Source organism: Varroa jacobsoni, unplaced genomic scaffold (genome assembly GCF_002532875.2).
Source record: "Varroa jacobsoni isolate VJ856 unplaced genomic scaffold, vjacob_1.0 scaffold_418, whole genome shotgun sequence".
Taxonomy (NCBI): Eukaryota; Metazoa; Arthropoda; class Arachnida; order Mesostigmata; family Varroidae; genus Varroa; species Varroa jacobsoni.
Window position 1 is genome coordinate 86538 of NW_019213320.1, and position 17149 is coordinate 103686.

At 37.5% G+C, this 17149-nt stretch overlaps 1 protein-coding gene across 4 annotated transcripts in view; it reads left to right on the top strand.

Annotated features, from left to right (window-relative positions):
- The window catches only part of Cbp53E (Calbindin 53E), a 46430-nt gene that overhangs the window by 22005 nt on the left and 7276 nt on the right, over positions 1 to 17149 (top strand). For 3 of the 4 annotated variants that reach the window (XR_002680216.1, XM_022832860.1, XM_022832861.1), the window contains 9 exons: positions 1500 to 1585; positions 5686 to 5755; positions 6900 to 7006; positions 9724 to 9780; positions 10871 to 10951; positions 12176 to 12231; positions 13307 to 13352; positions 15518 to 15574; positions 16572 to 16643. Coding sequence is in view for 3 of the 4 variants with exons in the window: in XM_022832860.1 (XP_022688595.1) it covers positions 1500 to 1585; positions 5686 to 5755; positions 6900 to 7006; positions 9724 to 9780; positions 10871 to 10951; positions 12176 to 12231; positions 13307 to 13352; positions 15518 to 15574; positions 16572 to 16643 (632 nt within the window). In the remaining variant the exon portion in view is untranslated. The remainder of the gene's footprint in view (positions 1 to 1499; positions 1586 to 5685; positions 5756 to 6899; positions 7007 to 9723; positions 9781 to 10870; positions 10952 to 12175; positions 12232 to 13306; positions 13353 to 15517; positions 15575 to 16571; positions 16644 to 17149) is intronic. The other variant, XM_022832862.1, reaches the window with a different exon arrangement.

Genomic DNA, 17149 nt, shown 5'->3' on the forward strand with positions numbered 1-17149 from the left:
TGAAAACACAGAATAGATATGAGCAAACAGGGCTGTAACGTACACGGCTGAATTGAGCTTTTATTCATTGCACGTAGTTCGCTTTTATAATCGTGCACTTTATTCATACAAGGAACGAATCATTTCCAGTTTGTAGTCCTTTAACGAACACCTATTCACAACAATAACTTAGCTTCTGCAGATCTAAACAAATATAGAGATAACCCTATATATAAATTCAACTTCCCGGCTGTCACTTATCGCCTGCTATTAATGGTGGCAGATGTTCCACATTTACATCAAACGAACCTATGTAAACGAGCCGAACACATAATACGACTAAATAGGAAACGTGTATTGGTTTCGAGAGAGGTTGACATGTTGCTTTTACGTAATTACGTTGTGCCTACGTATAAAGGTCTCATTCAACTACCCGTAATTCTCTTTCTGAATATGAGCAAAATTTTAATTCGTTTTCCACGCTATCCCGGCCTTATGTATCGATCTAGGTGGGCATAGTAATTATTTTTTTACAAATATAATTTGTGTTTAATATTGCCCACACATGGACAATCTATTTCGATAGAAGCTTGATTATCGCTCGATCTCTGAAGGGGAGAATATAGAATACAGCGTACAAGGCTAGAAGTTGAAGGGATACATTGACGTAAGTACCATAACTTCAAGAAGTTAAACCCACTAACTACGAGCTCGAGAGGGTAACCAGATTGTCGAATACTGCCGTAGTCACGTAGGATAATCGTTGGAGTACCATTGGATTATGGATTCTGTCTATATACACAAAAATGAATCTTTAAACATCAGATACACTCGATCATCGCTCGGTGTCCCCAATCGGTCAATGTAGACAGTTCGGAACCTTTGAATACTGAATACAATAGCTTCTAGCTAAAGTACATTGAAATTCAGTGATGAGCATCGCTCTATATATTGCTTTCGATACGCATTATAATTATTTAGGAAATGAAAGGTAGTTAAATCTTGTCTACTGTAACTATAACGTATAGAAGGCTTTATATTATCTGTTATTATATAATTCGAATTAAATACACATAGCGAAAAGGGATGATGATCGTGATGGCCGTCCAAATGAAGTTCGGTCACATTAACGTTGTACATTGTCGGTCAAAGACGCAGATGGGCATTAGCAGCGCCTCGTTCGAAGTGTTCCTTAACACGGAAAAAGTAGTTGTTAATTTGTTTAAGTTCCGATGAGCACTAAACGACTGGGTAGCTTGACGACTTTAGTGATTTTTACCTTCGATTAACAACAACAATCTATTTTTTTTTAAGCTAAAAAAAAAAGGACACTGCAACCATCGAGAGCTTAGTCGTTACAAGGCAAATTGTGCAGCGATCTTAGTGGACAATTTCGATCAATTAATCCGCATAGAGGATCTGTTTGTCCTTAGGTAGAGCTAGAAATTTGATGTAAATATTGTTCACTTGTGTAACACAGTTATTTTTTGCTTTCTTCTTTAACTTTTATATTTTTATAGGAAACGGTTATATCGAGGGAAGGGAGCTAGATGATTTTCTCCGCGAGTTTGTCTCCAGCGTCAGCCTTACCGATGTCGGCCCAGAAGTAAGTGGAGAAAAAGAGCTGTATGGAAAAAAGCAACAGGAACATATTTATTGGCTTATCGAAATTTGACGGTTTATCTAGTTCGATTGCTTCAAAGTTACATACTTCAGGCAACGTAGGTCGCGTCGTGTCATGAGAAGAGATTTGACAATATTGTGATAAAATGATTAAAACATCTACATTTAGACTTAATACAGAGCTGCCTGAAAATTGATTAAATTTTTGAAAATATTTTCTATATTTTACACTTTCATTAAAAAAAAATAGTGTTGGTCATGGTCAGGGCGCGTTGTTGACTCAAATATGATTCTGTCGCTTTCCTTTCCAATGGAAATTTCGACATGAAAGATGCCTTTTGTAGTCGTGGACTAATTACGAAAGAAACGAATGGATGAATGAATGAATGAATGAAATTATCGCAAAACACAAGCGAGACCGGCACTTGAGTAGGCATTACATAGCTAAAAAACTAAACATCTGCTACGAAACAGCTTTTATGCAACTTAAGGAAAGCTAGCTAGAAGAAAAAGGCTCGATATTTGGGTACCATACGAGTTAGCATAGGATAAGAGTGACTAAAACATATTTCCATCTACGGAAACGCGACGATGTCGACCCATTTGTAATGCGGCCGATTACGGGTGGTAAAAGGTAGATCATATACGACATTGATGCCCGAAATAAATCATGATTAAGCAGGCAAGGAAAAGCTCTGTAGGCCAGGGTAGAGCCGGCACCGATGCCGTCGAAGATGATTTAGCGGCTGTTCAGTTACTATGTAATGAAAGTCATTTCATTTTAACGAAGGGTTGCTAGAATCATTTATATATATATAGCCTATGGCTATTTGGGCACGTAGAGGTTGCTTCGTATTTATTTAGGGAATGATTTAGCAAACAATGCACTGTTTCCGCGATTTGAGTTGTAGATTAACTATTCAAAGACTGCTTTTTTGGTCGAAATCGATGATCTACATCATTTTAACCTTTTAAGCGGGTTCTTTTTTTCAGTTTTTGGACTTTTAATTATTTCAGGGTAGATTTTTGACCAGTTAGTGTCTAGGCACCGATTAAAATTTGTAGTCGTCTGAATGGCCGATCGCTGTATTACAAAATATTACCGCATGATATAACAGTTCTAATATACGCAAAAGATCACGAAATATTTGTTTAATTTTAGGTACAGCCTTAGAAACAACTGAAATTAGAAAGTCTCGATCGAGATGCACCATGATCCATATATATATCCATGGATTTTCGTTTTAACAAAGCTTTGTTTTTTTCGTAAACTTTAGTTAATAACCAAGTCTTTTGTCGTTTCGAACACGCTAATTTATTCTAGTTCCAATGCTAGCACAGCTGCGAGCTCAGGTCAACGTCAAGGAACGTAGGTCGATACAGACATGGTACGATAATTCCTGCCATATCTATAATATACTTAAAGCAAGAAGTACATTTTTTCATAAAAAACAGTAAGCTTGTCTTCTGGCAGAAAGTTAAGATTTCTAAAATAATTGTTTGCAAATTGTATGTTTTGCTAGTGGAAAAGTGCTGTGTGCAGGAAAGGGTCCTGTCTTTCTCATACGCGTGTAATTACGGCGATATTCACCGTCCTGCAGATAAAAATTTGTAGAGGCTCATTTGGAACAGATATTGCTGGTTTTATTGTAATTGGTCACATTCTGAAAGCGATATGTCGTCGGTGTTACCTTTATGGGCCTTTACGATTGAAACGTAGCATTACTTTGCGATCTAATTTTGCTTCGTACGAAAAAGACCCGAGGCAAATGACTGGCCCAATATATCGCCCTGTATTAAAAGATAAATATGAAAAGGAACGAACGTCCCTCTAAACCACTACCTATTTTTCTTTTTTGTCCAAGATATTTTTTGTTAGTTACTATCTCGCGCTTTTGGCGTCGTATTTAAGTTCCACCGAAACTTCATTGTTAATTTCCTTTTCCTAATTATTACTGCTAAGTGAGTCCGTATCTTAATGAGCGGATACATATAGCTGTACAATATAGTGAAGGAGGAATGTCCAACCGCTTTTTTTTGACATCGAACAAGTTTCTTATTCACGATTCACTCATTTCTCACAAACGCTTTAAACATGAACGTTACACACTGCCCAACGTTATTCTATGACTTTTTTCCAACCTAACCTAAAGACAGTTGTAGTATAATCAATCATCTATTTTGTCACAGAATAACGCGGTATGTGATGAATACTAACAGCACCAGGCCTCACCTGTCACAGTAACATGAAAACTTTAACTGGCGTCGCCTGCCTAATTAGAGTAGTATTTACAAAATGCACAGCTTCCCTTCTGCTTGGTGATGTTGCGTCCTATGCTACACGTCGCCGTGATTTCAGTACAGGTTTTTTGATGCCATTGTCTTATGACCTTCCATAAATTCACACAATCGAATACCCTGTGACCTTTTTATGTTTATGATTCAGTACTAAATTCCATATCTCACTGTTGCGCTTCATAGATCCTGTTAGCTCGTAGCTCGTATCCCACATCCCAATGATCACGTGCTCCCGTTGCAGCTAAACTGTTGCTCTGCGCTCATTAACCTGCTAGCTCAGGTGTGTGGTGATTCCGCGTAATTTCAAAACGGATCTAACTTACACTACGAAATTGCAAGTAAACGTTGAGTCAATTAAAAAACCAAGTTCTGAAGCGTTTGTGGAAGAAGATACGATATCGTATCCCGTGACAGGCGGTAAGAAAAACGGATTTTTTTTTTTTGTAGATTTAATGTCATTCTTTTCGCTACCTAACCTTCGAGTCTACAGGAAAGGTGTTTACATTTCTTAGCGCAAGAACTATTTTTACATACAGTTGTTATTCTTTCGTCATAGAGAAAAACACAAAATCAAACCATTGCCTTCGGTGTCATGTGATGATTTTCAGCAGTCATTTTTTGTAATGTGTTTGTCTATGGTAATGGTAAGCGACAGTCCAGGCTCAAGTCTACGCATAGGCGCTTCGTTTCGTGCTGGGTACCAGCCGTCCGATGACGTGTCCAACCAGGTTTAGTAACCCTTTACGGTTCGTCAGCGCTGTGGAGCAAAGTGTTTCCCAAGGAGGGTGATATCACATATGTACGCAAAATTTTAGAACTCACGTTAAAAATATTCGTTCCTAAGTGATGCTGGCGGGTAGTGTAACGACAGCGAGTATTTTCCCTGGACATTTCTTTATCTTACCTGCAGCGTAAGTTCTTCTATCATCAATGATAGACAATGACAATTAAGGGCGAAAAAAGTGACAGCGCAAGGTCCCTTTCGTCTGGTAGAATAAAAAAACAAACTCGAAAATGTAACACATTGTTTTTCCATGCAAAAAGGCTTCAGGCAAGTGGGCAACGAGAGGGAGAATGGACAAAGAAAAATTGCTAGGTCGATGTTTGTTTGCCTGATTAAGAGGTTAAGTGAACCCGTCAGGCTTGCCGCACCTTCAAGCTAGAGAAACTGCCGTCACATAGTTTGGCGTTGACGAACTGCTCTATGTCAGCACTTGTGTCTAGAGCACTAACTAAGTGGTACATTGGGTTAAAAAATTGTGTGTATTAGATTCAAGCAGTTAATACTGCTAATGTTGTGTTCATGGGAAGATCAAAAGAAGTTTTATAAGTGTTTTTTTTTTTGTTAAAAATACATATAGTAATGATAAATATGAACTATAGCTGTTCGAATGTCAACAACATCAATGTACTATTACTGGCGTTATAATGAGTTCGCCCTCTTTTATACTATTTGTCTCTAATTATATACGGCGATGGTGTACTCTTGATAACAGGACCTTATCGTAGACGCCTTTAGATTAGGCCTCGCTGTATTAGGCCCCGTTTCTCGCCAACCATAATCACCTAAAACGTTTACCACGCCTGTAAATTATACTGAGCTTACGGATTATAAATACAGTATGGACAGCTCATGACCCTGATTTTGGTCTACTCAGCATACGTCCCCTCTTTAACGTGAAAATAAAGTGCGCCTTTATTGATCTGATGCTAGAACCACAACGATCTGACTGGTTGGATATCATTTTATAATGACCTTATTTTCTAAAATCGATGTTATTTCAGGTCGTGTCGGAATCAATGCTTGAAGAGCTTCGCGAGTGCTTCATGGAAGCTTACGACGACAACAAGGATGGTATGTCTTAGTTCCTGATATGACCTCTATTAGCTGAAGAGATGTTATAGAAAGGGCAAATTTCTTTTCTGCCACACTAGAGGCGTTAATTTTAGACCTTTAAGGTGCTGTTTCCATTGTGGGTGTTCAGCCTTTGCCAAACTGATCAAATCACCCTATTCGGTAATGCAATTTCGGCACGTGGTATCGGCCGGAGTTAATAACTCAGCGGCCGTTGTCACCTTAATATCGCACGGTGTCCCAGTATCGGAGTCCCATTACGAATACATAAACACGCCGTAACCCATAATGCAATGTAGAATTGAGTGTTTTCAGGCCTTCCCTATTTGGCAACAGGGTTCGTCCCTATGTAGATTTCTCAGGTCAGATTAATGCACACCGTAAAGTGGAGTACACGTGTACGCGCCCTCGCAGTAACTTGAAATTTAGTTCTTATCGCACTTACGAAGCGTACACTGCGACAGTTACCTGCATAAAACAAATAAGCCTACGAATAGATAGGCTGATTGTCAGCTATTAGTACGTGTTTGCTATGGTTACTCATAAACGGTATCAACCTAATTGCGTTGAACGAAGTCTGTTTCATAGCGGAAGTACCATGAAATGTGATAATAGTCGAATTACTAGATACATACGTGAATCAATAGGTAAAATACCGACTAACTTACTTTCATTCTGTGATATCTATACAGAATTCATCCTGTCTTAAAAGAGCATTTTTTTTTTCATTTTAACCTCACTGATACCTTGTCTTGTGCGCTTCTGCAGGCCTACGAACAGATATATGTGATACTCTGAAATCCGATGTATCACGTTCATGTAAAGATGTGCTACTGATCCAAATCGTTCTGTACATGAACATTAGTTCATCCATAAATTATAAATATAACGGAAAAACTTCAGTGAGCATTTCCACAGCGTTATCACAAACTGTTATATATATATATATATATAACAGTTTGTGCTTTTTTATACGAGCCCCTATTGAGTTCCTACGCGTCCATCACACGCATTTATTACGTATCTGCTCCGGTTAGTGATGAACAGAGAAATGTCCATCGTTGATCGCTTATCTGTTACAAGCGGTACATCTATTATGTATTCAGAGAACATTAGCCTGTATATGTCCTATTTTGCGTTTCAGGCAAAATCGAGATTCGTGAGTTGGCGCAATTGCTCCCTCTTGAGGAGGGATTTCTACTTTTATTCCGCTTCGACAACCCGCTCGACAGCTCCGTCGAATTCATGAAGGTCAGAGTATACGCACCTCGAAACGTATTTTGATTTACACTCGAACAGTTTCATTATGAAAAGATTATAGTCTTTCAAGAGCATTGTCTTCTAGTTATTATTATTCTTCTTAATAGAAGTCCTCCGAACCTTTTATAGGTTTACAATCGTTGCAGTAATCTACCTCCGCTCCTTCTACTACTATTCCTGTTTATTTTGTTAAACTTGTCAGGTAATAGAACCCCGCTGTTCTGTTAAAAATTCCTAATGTCATATAATTAGATTACATCAATAATTACAATGGTACTTCCCATTTTGACAAATATTTATGAACTATAAAAAGACAATTGACAAGCTTTGTGTCGGAACTTACTATGCCCTAAAAATGTGTCGTGTTATTTCGAGACGAGTTTCTTTCTTTAATAGATGTACTGCGCATCGCATACATGATACGGCATCCAAAGCTTGGCGGGCTGTTCGTCGGAACGGGCATGCGTTCATTCGCCATTTTTGATATTGAGAAAAAACCTGTTCTTTCTACAGCAAAGCAACAAACTCGTTACGGGCAAAGACAGTGGGTCTTTTTCGCGACTTGAGTTATACTTAAATCTCTCCACGCTGGACAAACTCCCATTAAGAGCAAAAACTGCCAGGTATTTTATGTAGCCCGTAAACATCTCAGGCTCTTCAATAGGTTTTAAATTTAAAAGGTCCAAAATGATGATCAAAGTGGCTCAAAAAGTTCTCACAAACCTAGGTTATTCTGATCGAAATCAACGGCCGCTTTAGATAGGAAAATATCACTCGTTAATCAGGTTATTCAGATAAGTTTTAACGGTTAATTGTTTTGAAGCCTCCGCCCTTTTACACTGTTTGGCTATCTTCTCTTTAGCCTTTGCATTTTTGAGCTTGTTGGCCTGTTGTCACGCTAAAACTTATTTCCGCTATAATTTTTTCTATAGCGCATTCGAGTAACACTTTAGCTTAAAAACAAAACTAACGATTGGTGGGGTGAACGACTTGAAGCTGTAATTGCGGTGAACGGCGGTTATATTACAGACACATGATTATCGAAAATGATGACAGTTCTAGCACATGCCAAAAGAGTATGTTTTTATTTAGATACACTCTTGAAAAGACACCAACAAAGAAAATATTCCAGGTGCTGCAAGCTGTTTAGATGTATAAAAAGAAAACAAAAAAAAACATCGACATAAATTCAATAGAAAAAAATATATATATAAACAGATTTCATCGTTGTGTCTTCGATTTTGCCACAGACAGATTTACGGACCACCAATAGAAGGAATACAGGGTTTACTGGCTGTTCTTCTCGGGCAATGGCTATACACTTAAGCTGCCCTGAAAATACTTAACAAAACATTAATTAGTTACATCGAAACGGCCATTGCCTTTCCCAAGTAGATAATCACGATATCCGTTATCAGTTTCACCTTTCTATTTCATACAATTCTATCGACAAAATACTGAACCTGTACACGTCTTACGGTGTAGCCAAATAGTAGAAATTGTTTTGGTGGTAAATATACGCAAAAAAAAGATTTGCAAACCCCGACGTTAGAAATGCTTGAATCTTTATAATGGTACCAATCCATGGCCTTTACTTCTGGCTTATTTGTCAAAGGCATTAATTTAATTCATCACTTTAGAAAATTCAGATTGAATTAATAACTAATTTGTGGACTCGTAACAACCAAATCCATGACTTCTTGATTATTAAGTGAATATCGCAAGATTCGATAACTTCTGCTGTGCTGCTTAGATATTCCTGTGCTCTAGAATAACTGGGTATATATCCAACTTTATAAAATCGCGGCTAATTTTGAAGTATCCTCGCAATACCGGATCAGGAGTAGAATTTTTAACACGAGAACAGCATATGTTTTTTTTACAAACTTACGTTTTTGCGTCCGAATAGTGAACTATTGAAGCTGAATGATGAAACTCATAAACACTGAGATTTTTTGAAGAAAATGAAAAATCTTATTTGATTGAGGTCCTCCAAAACGGACATAAGTGAAGTTTGAATTCGCAGAGGTTACGTGACAGAGCCTATATGAAGGTCGGAGAGGAGTTCTGGCCGCCGAGTGAGTAATAATGGGACGATTGAGGTAAATCTTGAGAGTAGAAGCTGGAAAATATCGCCAAGAGCACGAGGCGAAGAGGTATGAGGGCTACATAAACGAGGCGTGATAAATTCTAAAAACAGCACGTAAAAGATTTTTTAGCAAGATTTATAGTTGCTTAGCTATATGTTTAGCACAGCTGACTCCCCAGCTGGCACATTATTAGAAATAAGAGCAGCAGACAAGGATTTGAAATAACCACGTTTCCTTTTTCTGGGTCTAACGAAACATATCTACTTCTATATTTAAGCACTCTTTGTCGTGTGGCGGTATATATCATTAGCGGGGCTTGAGCCAGTGACCTTTCATGATCCTTCGCTAAGTTTAAGGTTTAGCCTTTAACGAACGGCTTGCAAAAGCGTTAATTAAATAATTAAAATTGCGTAGCATAACATTTTCCATAAGCGCGAATTGTCATATAGCGGAGATTATCAATAAACATTGCAAACTATTATTATATCCTTTCAGAAAAAACGTACATTTAAATTGCCCTCCTGTATTGAAGTAATGTTTTTTTTCGATATTTTTCTAATATGGGCTGTTCGTATAAACCGTAATATTCGTCATTCTTTCTTCTGCTTTCGGTTACAGATTTGGCGGGACTATGACACAGACGGAAGTGGATTTATTGAGGCAGACGAACTTAAAGTAAGCAACACCGAAGTAGGAGGCGTGATATTAGCTTTTGCCAATGCGTATACATTAGGTTTTTAGATTTTAATAGTTTCGATACCGCGGGCATCCTGCTGCTAATATATGTTATTACTACTAAATTTCGATAAAATAAAAAACACCATATTCACAGTTTATGTAGCCATTCTACTTCCAGCTTAAGCCTAATTTTAGCAGGAAGTCCTAACCAGCTCAAAGGCCCTTATCACCAATGCTTGTGAAAAAAAGGGGGAAAAATATTGTTGTTATTGCCGCCGCTTGAATCAGCATCTGAAGATGCCTATTTAGCCGAGTTTTCATTGGGGGACCGTGTGAGGACTCAGGGCGGCTGGTGGGTTAACGGAGGTTGTGTTGTAACTTCACAACAGTGGCAATAGCTGTTGCCTATATTGGGAGTGGACACACTGGCTTTGCCAAGGCTTTAAAACGTCGAAAGGTACCGAGAAATAATGAAGCTAAAGCAAATGGCTTTACAGTCCTTGTGCATGAACTGCAACGTGGGAGATCCACATACGCTTTGCAAGCATGATTGTAAGCGATTTGTCACGCTGTCATTTTAAAACCAGGATACACTGGGTAGACCAAAACGTTTCGGGCGTTCCCAGTAACACAAACATTTTTAAAATTTGTCCTGACCGAAGATTACCCGTTTGAAAAATAATCTGTTTACTGCTGTTCACGGGCATCCATCGCTGTTGCAGCGCATTTAATCCACTAATGAAACGCCTCATAAAAAATCATTGACAAATTTAGCTTTAGAAGGTTAACTTATAAAATCTGTTTATTCGGCAAGTTTAAGGTAAGGTAAGACGGGCCCGTGCTAGTACCGGTCTTCTCTTCAGTCCTTGCATTTTGTAATGCAATGGATGTTTGCTAAAGTTTCTAAATTTCAAAGCACAAACGAAATGACGCTCCAAGAAAAATCGTAAGGACTTTAACGAATGAACATGTTAAATGCGTCGAAATCTCAGTTTTGCCTTTTCCTTAGGCCTAATATGAAAGTGGTGCAGTGGTGTATATAGTGAAGTCCTATGCAACGGGTATGCCTTCCTCTTTGACATTTCAGAACTTTTTAAAGGATCTCTTGCGAGAGGCGAAAAGAGATAACATCGAGGAGGATAAACTAATCGAATATACGGACACGTTGGTAAGCTTTATTTTACTTAAGCTTTGATGACTATGACCTTACGAATAGTATCGGCTAAATAAGCTTTTCTCTAAGATCGTTGACAACGTACGAACTTCAACATACACTGTTAATTTGCTAACTTACCTCGATATAGTCATGTCGTTTACAAAAGTATACTAATATTTTTATCTGCTTTGTAAAGCTTACATTCATGAGATAGCCCAGAGCCCTTTGTAGGGGGTGCGAGTTATATAAGGTCTTCTTCTTAAATTTTATATTTCGCATGATAATCATGGTATACTGTGGATTTAGTAATCGTTGAAATTTCAGCATGCGGTATACTCTGTAGAGAAACAGTATAATTAACATAAATGATTCAAGGATTTGGCATAAATGTTTCCTATAGTGAAACGCCTGCACAGGTTAAAGTTCATGAAGTTCTCACACATGCCACTAGATATTATTAATGGATAGTAAAAATTCGGATTTCCAAGTTATCTTGACTCACAAGCGTAATAGCGTTTACGTTTCAATACGGCTCTTGTAACGAAATTTATTCCAGAGTGTAATACAATGAGATTAATATCCAAACGATCTAAACAATATTTGGACGTATTATACCACTGGTGAAGAAGACCCCTTTTAAAAGTGAAGGCTATTAGTGCACAAACGTTATGCGTTCTATTGAAATAGACACCGCTTCTTCTTTACGATAGGTCTGTCCCCTCTAGCAGACCGTGTGTTTAAGGCCCACGATAATAATTTATCCTGCATTAGGCTTAATAACACAGGTATTCGAAGGCGCTCGTATTATTGGTACAAACCGTGCTTTCGTGTCAACGTCACGATGTCAGAGCTTAAAAAGCTTTTAAACGATCTTCTTTCAAATGCGCTATTGTGTATGTTTCTTTCGTAGTGGCTCCTCTCAGTCCAGCTGCTTGATGAAATCTTGCTTGTAACTAGTGCTTGATAAGGCTGTAGTGATTTTGGGAACTTCTGCTATAGTCCGAAACGAAAGTTTCCGAAGGGGATATCCGTAAGATATAGTTATCAAGGCTAGTACACCTAAGACTTGAATGTTGGTAACCATTCATTAAATATTGATACATGCAGATAAAAAAATATTAAAGGCAATCTATAGACGTAGATACACAGCCTCAAACACCCCAAGAGACTAGTGTCGAACAGGTAGATGTGTTACCTAAACAAAAATCGGACCAGGCTTTTTGAATGTACTTTCAGCTTCAAATATTCGATAGCAACAAAGATGGAAAGCTCCAACTTAGCGAAATGGCCAAGTGAGTCCTTCGATCAATTTCATAAGATAGGGTAGACAGTTAATAACTATTATTAAAATGTACATGTTTTTAAATATAATTTATTAAATCTTCTATCACAAAACGGTAATAACACTTCATTCAAGAGTAGTATAATTCATAATAATTATTAATGAGGATTCTATTCCTCAATTTTGATTTGAACTAATTGAAGATGAGGCTATAATATTTTAGTAGTAGTAGTACAATATTAGCGCTATTTACATAGACCAATGCCTACCCTCCTGTCGTAATGACTGGCCCTTAAATCTGACTGTTATTTATAGAAAAAAAAAAAAAAAAAAAAAAAGCAATTCGTTATTCGCGAGTATCAGTAAATGATTAGATCTAATGATAATACATGATGGCAACTTAACATGGTTTCCAGCGGAAAAGTTAACCTGTATTGTTTCGCCTCGTCGAATATGTCTTCAGTGGAGCTCTTTTTGAAGCTTCGCCTTTACCTAGCAGTATTGAAATCCCCTAACGTCATCGCCATAGGTAGTTTTTAATTCCGTTTTCATGCTGGCCTATTTTTGAACAAAAATACACTCAAAAATGGTCAATTGTTAGTAATTATTTTTGTCATAGATCTATCAGAACTCGACCTATAAACTAAATGTATCACGCGGACCCTCAATAGATTCATGATAATCATCGGGCCTTATCATGTAGCAATCAAATAAATACTCAGATGTAGCATACAGCTGTGAAGACGTCAATTCAAACGCTTTAAGATTATATTACATAAGAGATACTCTACAACAGCAAAATACGGACTATTGTCAGATACAGTTCAGCTACAAAGTAATCTCATTTTAATACATACATTTCTATATATTTCATATATAAATCATAACCATATATTTCAATATACGCGTCCAGTTTATTATATTTTCATAGTTTGTAACCTGTTTGTTTTACGTTACTCCAATACCTAGGATACAGTTTGTAAAAATCCACTTTTTGCTATTTTGAATTCGTAGAGCTAAAAATGATGCACTTCGTGTATTTGAAAATTTGCGACTAAAAAAATCTGTCGTTATCAAATTTACAGATTGCTTCCTGTGAAAGAGAACTTCTTGTGTCGTTCAGCTTTCAAGGTATCTTTATCTTAGATAATACTTATGCCATAAGATAATCGAATGTAAGGGACTGCGCCTACATAGCTACATTGTGAAGAGCATATTTGTGTCTGAATTTGATAGGTCATTGGGTGATCTGTTAAATGGCTAGCCAGTGTTCGTTGCCACTAGCTATATTGGATCACAAATGAATGGAACCTGTCAAATCTCTCGAGCTCAGATAGTTGATACGAGGAACGTAGGACTCATGCGTCATTTCCAAACCACTATTTTGAATGGACACTGACATATTCTTTGCACCCCATGAAGATAATGTCTTTTCAAAGGAACTGATACACTACGTACATCGAAGTATGAGCAGTCCTTACGAGAGATACTTCGAACGCTTTCGTAGGTCTTAAAAATGGATCAGGGTCCATCTGCAAAACTTACGAAAGGCAGCCTCTGTGGGCTTAAATAATAGAAGACGGGTGAAAATACTATCTGAAAGAGATTTTTGTTTGCAATCCAGAATTCAAAAAATGATACCACAGAGGTATGCCGTGCGCAACACAGTACTACACAGGCGCGGGTGAGCTACCTTAAAATAAATTGAAACATAAATATCTTTTCCTAATCTAAAGAAATTGCCGTTGTATTTGTCGAAGTGTTATTCATTATACCGTCGCAATCTAGCAATTAAAAGCACATACGTGGACGTCCTGTTTAGACGCCTCAAAACACATAGAGCATAAGAATTTGGTTTCCGGGAAAAAGTCACATTAACCAAAAAGTCTATGTCACTCTACCCACTTTTTTTACGTGCAAAGAAAATCGACCATGCGTACACATGCTTGGAGCCCGCGAGTGTGACGACCTATTTCCGATAGAAGTACTGTATTTCCGATACATAGCTGTCCCTCTTTGACGTACCATAACATTCATATACCAAAAATCTCCAGAATATGACACTTTATAATGCTTCGGAATGAATATTCCCCTTCGGGTAGAGGACGACGACCCTCCTTTTAACGGACGATTTTTTCCTAGCCGGCGGCAGGTTTGGCTACCCTGCATACGTTCGTTGAAAAGTCACCTGGTCGCTATTTTTCTTTTACCATCCGAGCAACGGCATGACAAGTCCTCCCGTTATTCTCATAGACGACCAAGAGAAGATGGCGATTGACCAATGGTACACAAGGAAAAGCTTAAGGAGTAACTTTGAAGTGTAATATTTTAGTACGCCGCTTTGGGGCCGTTTTGAAGGGCATAGTTAAGCTATTTTATTGCTGTGTTTTTACGTTTTCCTATAATCCTGATTAATTCATGCCGTAGTTTAAAGCGCATGTTAAAGTTTTGTAGATGGCAAAGCAGATGCAGTCAGATATCGTTCCTCCAGTTAAGCTGGTATCAATGACATTTAAAAACAAGAAAAAAATCATGTCGTACAGATAATTCCAGCGTATAATATGTTCGTCTGGAAATAAGTTGGCTAAAAGTATCTTTAACTGTTCAATAAAGTATAATGATATTGCTTGCGGACTTAACTTACGATTTTTTCAGACACACAATCAGAACCAGCCGTTATCTTGTAAACACATCACATAAAGTATATTTGAATTAGCCACGATATTAGATTTATTGATGCTCGTAATTAGACTCGCAAGGTATAAGCGCAAAAAATAACGCTTCAGTTGCACCAACTGGTGATTCCAACGTCCCTGCTGCAACTTCTAAAAATAGCTCACCATTTGAGCTACTGAATATTCGGTCAATACAAGGCCTATTTTCGTATGTTATTTTCGAATACGTAAAGTTTTATAGCGCTGATATTAGTGTTAACTTTAACTTTAATTTGTAACGTGTTTCCTGACATGGTTACCCTACAGTGGTGCAGGCTATACGTAATTAAGCTACATTGTAAAAACTTCTAGCGTCGATAAAAGCGCGATATATAATTTTGATCAGATTAATGAATGGAACTTTGTTGTATACATTGTTTTTTTAATATCAGGACGGCATCCTCACTATGAACCCATGGACATCCTATGTTGACCCCCCCCCCCCCCCCCATCGTTCTATGTAGCTTAATACTTTTGATAGTTATCGCTCTGAGAACCAAGTATACTTTTCTAAAATTTGTCAGATAATACCAGTGTCCGCTTACTTTAGCGAGAAATCGTCGTCTTTTATTGTTATTTCAGGGTGCAAGTAAGTTAACTAGGGAGGACATCGAGAGGGTGTTCGCATTGTATGATCGGGTAAGGTTCTTTCCTTTTTATCTATGTATTGTCTAGACCTCAGTTCTGACCAGATTAGTTAAGTTTAATTGTTCATTCGTACTTGCGCAAGTGCCTCATAGTACTATAGGCTGCTGTGTCCTTTCAAGTTAAAAATGAATGATAATCTTGTCGCCAACTCGGTTGCAAATCGTGCTCAAACGAAGTGCTTAGCTGTTAAAAAAACAAGCAGTTCTTTTTACGGTAACTTCATCACCATCAATTGTTGTCAACTAGATTTTTTGTTGCAGTGAGGACGTTTCATGTAAAGTACTTTCGGGGAACGCATTTAACAGTTCATAGAGCCCAGCGAATATTGAGTTGGCATATGGAACTTGGGTCGGTCTTGGCGCATATCGTGAAAACATTCACACCGAGCTATGTTATCTGCTCGTAAACCAAAGTCACGTTTAACCAACGTTCTTCAAACGTTGATGTTACGCAGACGAGAGGCGACAAACGCACGACTACAGCCACCTCCCTTAACTTATTAGTTTCAAATTAAGTTTTGCAACGAGTACCAGAGCAAAGCAGTGCAAGCGAACCTCAACGGAGCATTCTCGGAGAACCTTATAACGAATTTCCCAATTACAAGTAAAAACAATACATACTTATTGTAAGATTGCTTCTTTGTTGTGCATTCCCCGTAAAAAACACTAATCATACACAAATTTAGGTTTTCTTTTGCTTCAATTAATCAAACAAAGTCAGATCTTTGCATTTAGAATCATAGAATAAGCGGAACCCTGATGCGAAAATGTATGAGCTTTATGTTAACGGTCTCGGAGGCGTATAAATAGGCTAGAAACATAGGTTTTTTTGTTCGTATAGTATACTTGCCTATAAACATCATATTGTATTATATAGAGAAATGTTTGCGGTCCCCGCATAAGACATCATTTATGAAACTTTGACGAAAATCGCTAAATATTGAAAACAAACCCGGACAGCTAAATTGTAATATTACCTTCTGTTTCAGGACAAAAACGGCACAATCGAAAACGAGGAACTAAAAGGCTTTTTAAAAGACCTTCTGGAGCTCGTGAAAAAAGTCAGTGTAAATGTATATTGCGTCCAATAGTTAAGTGCTTTAGATCTTAAGATTGGGTAAATAGTGTGATCACGTAATGAGACATGGCCCAACAGTGAGTGTTCTGCAATATATTCTACCACTGCATATGTAATTTGATTGTCGATTGCCTATGCCCGTTTCTTGGGGGCCCAGTTTTACGAAGCGGCTCTGACTAGCAGAAATCAAACAGACGTAGTTAAATTGTCTTTGTCGAAAAATGTTGTTTTGTATGGATGTCACCTTTAGTCTATACGGACTTTTTGATCATATCCGCTCGTAAAAAAAGCTGGTCTAATGGCGCTTTCAGATGAAAAATAATAATTAAGCTATCGATATAACGCCAGATTGTTAAAAATACTATTTGAAATATTTAAGAAATGTCACATTCGCTTAGTAGAGCTTGTTCTTTTTTTTTTTTTTTTTTTTTTTTTTTTTTTTTTTTTTTTTTTTTTTTTTTTTTTTTTTTTTTTTTTTTTTTTTTTTTT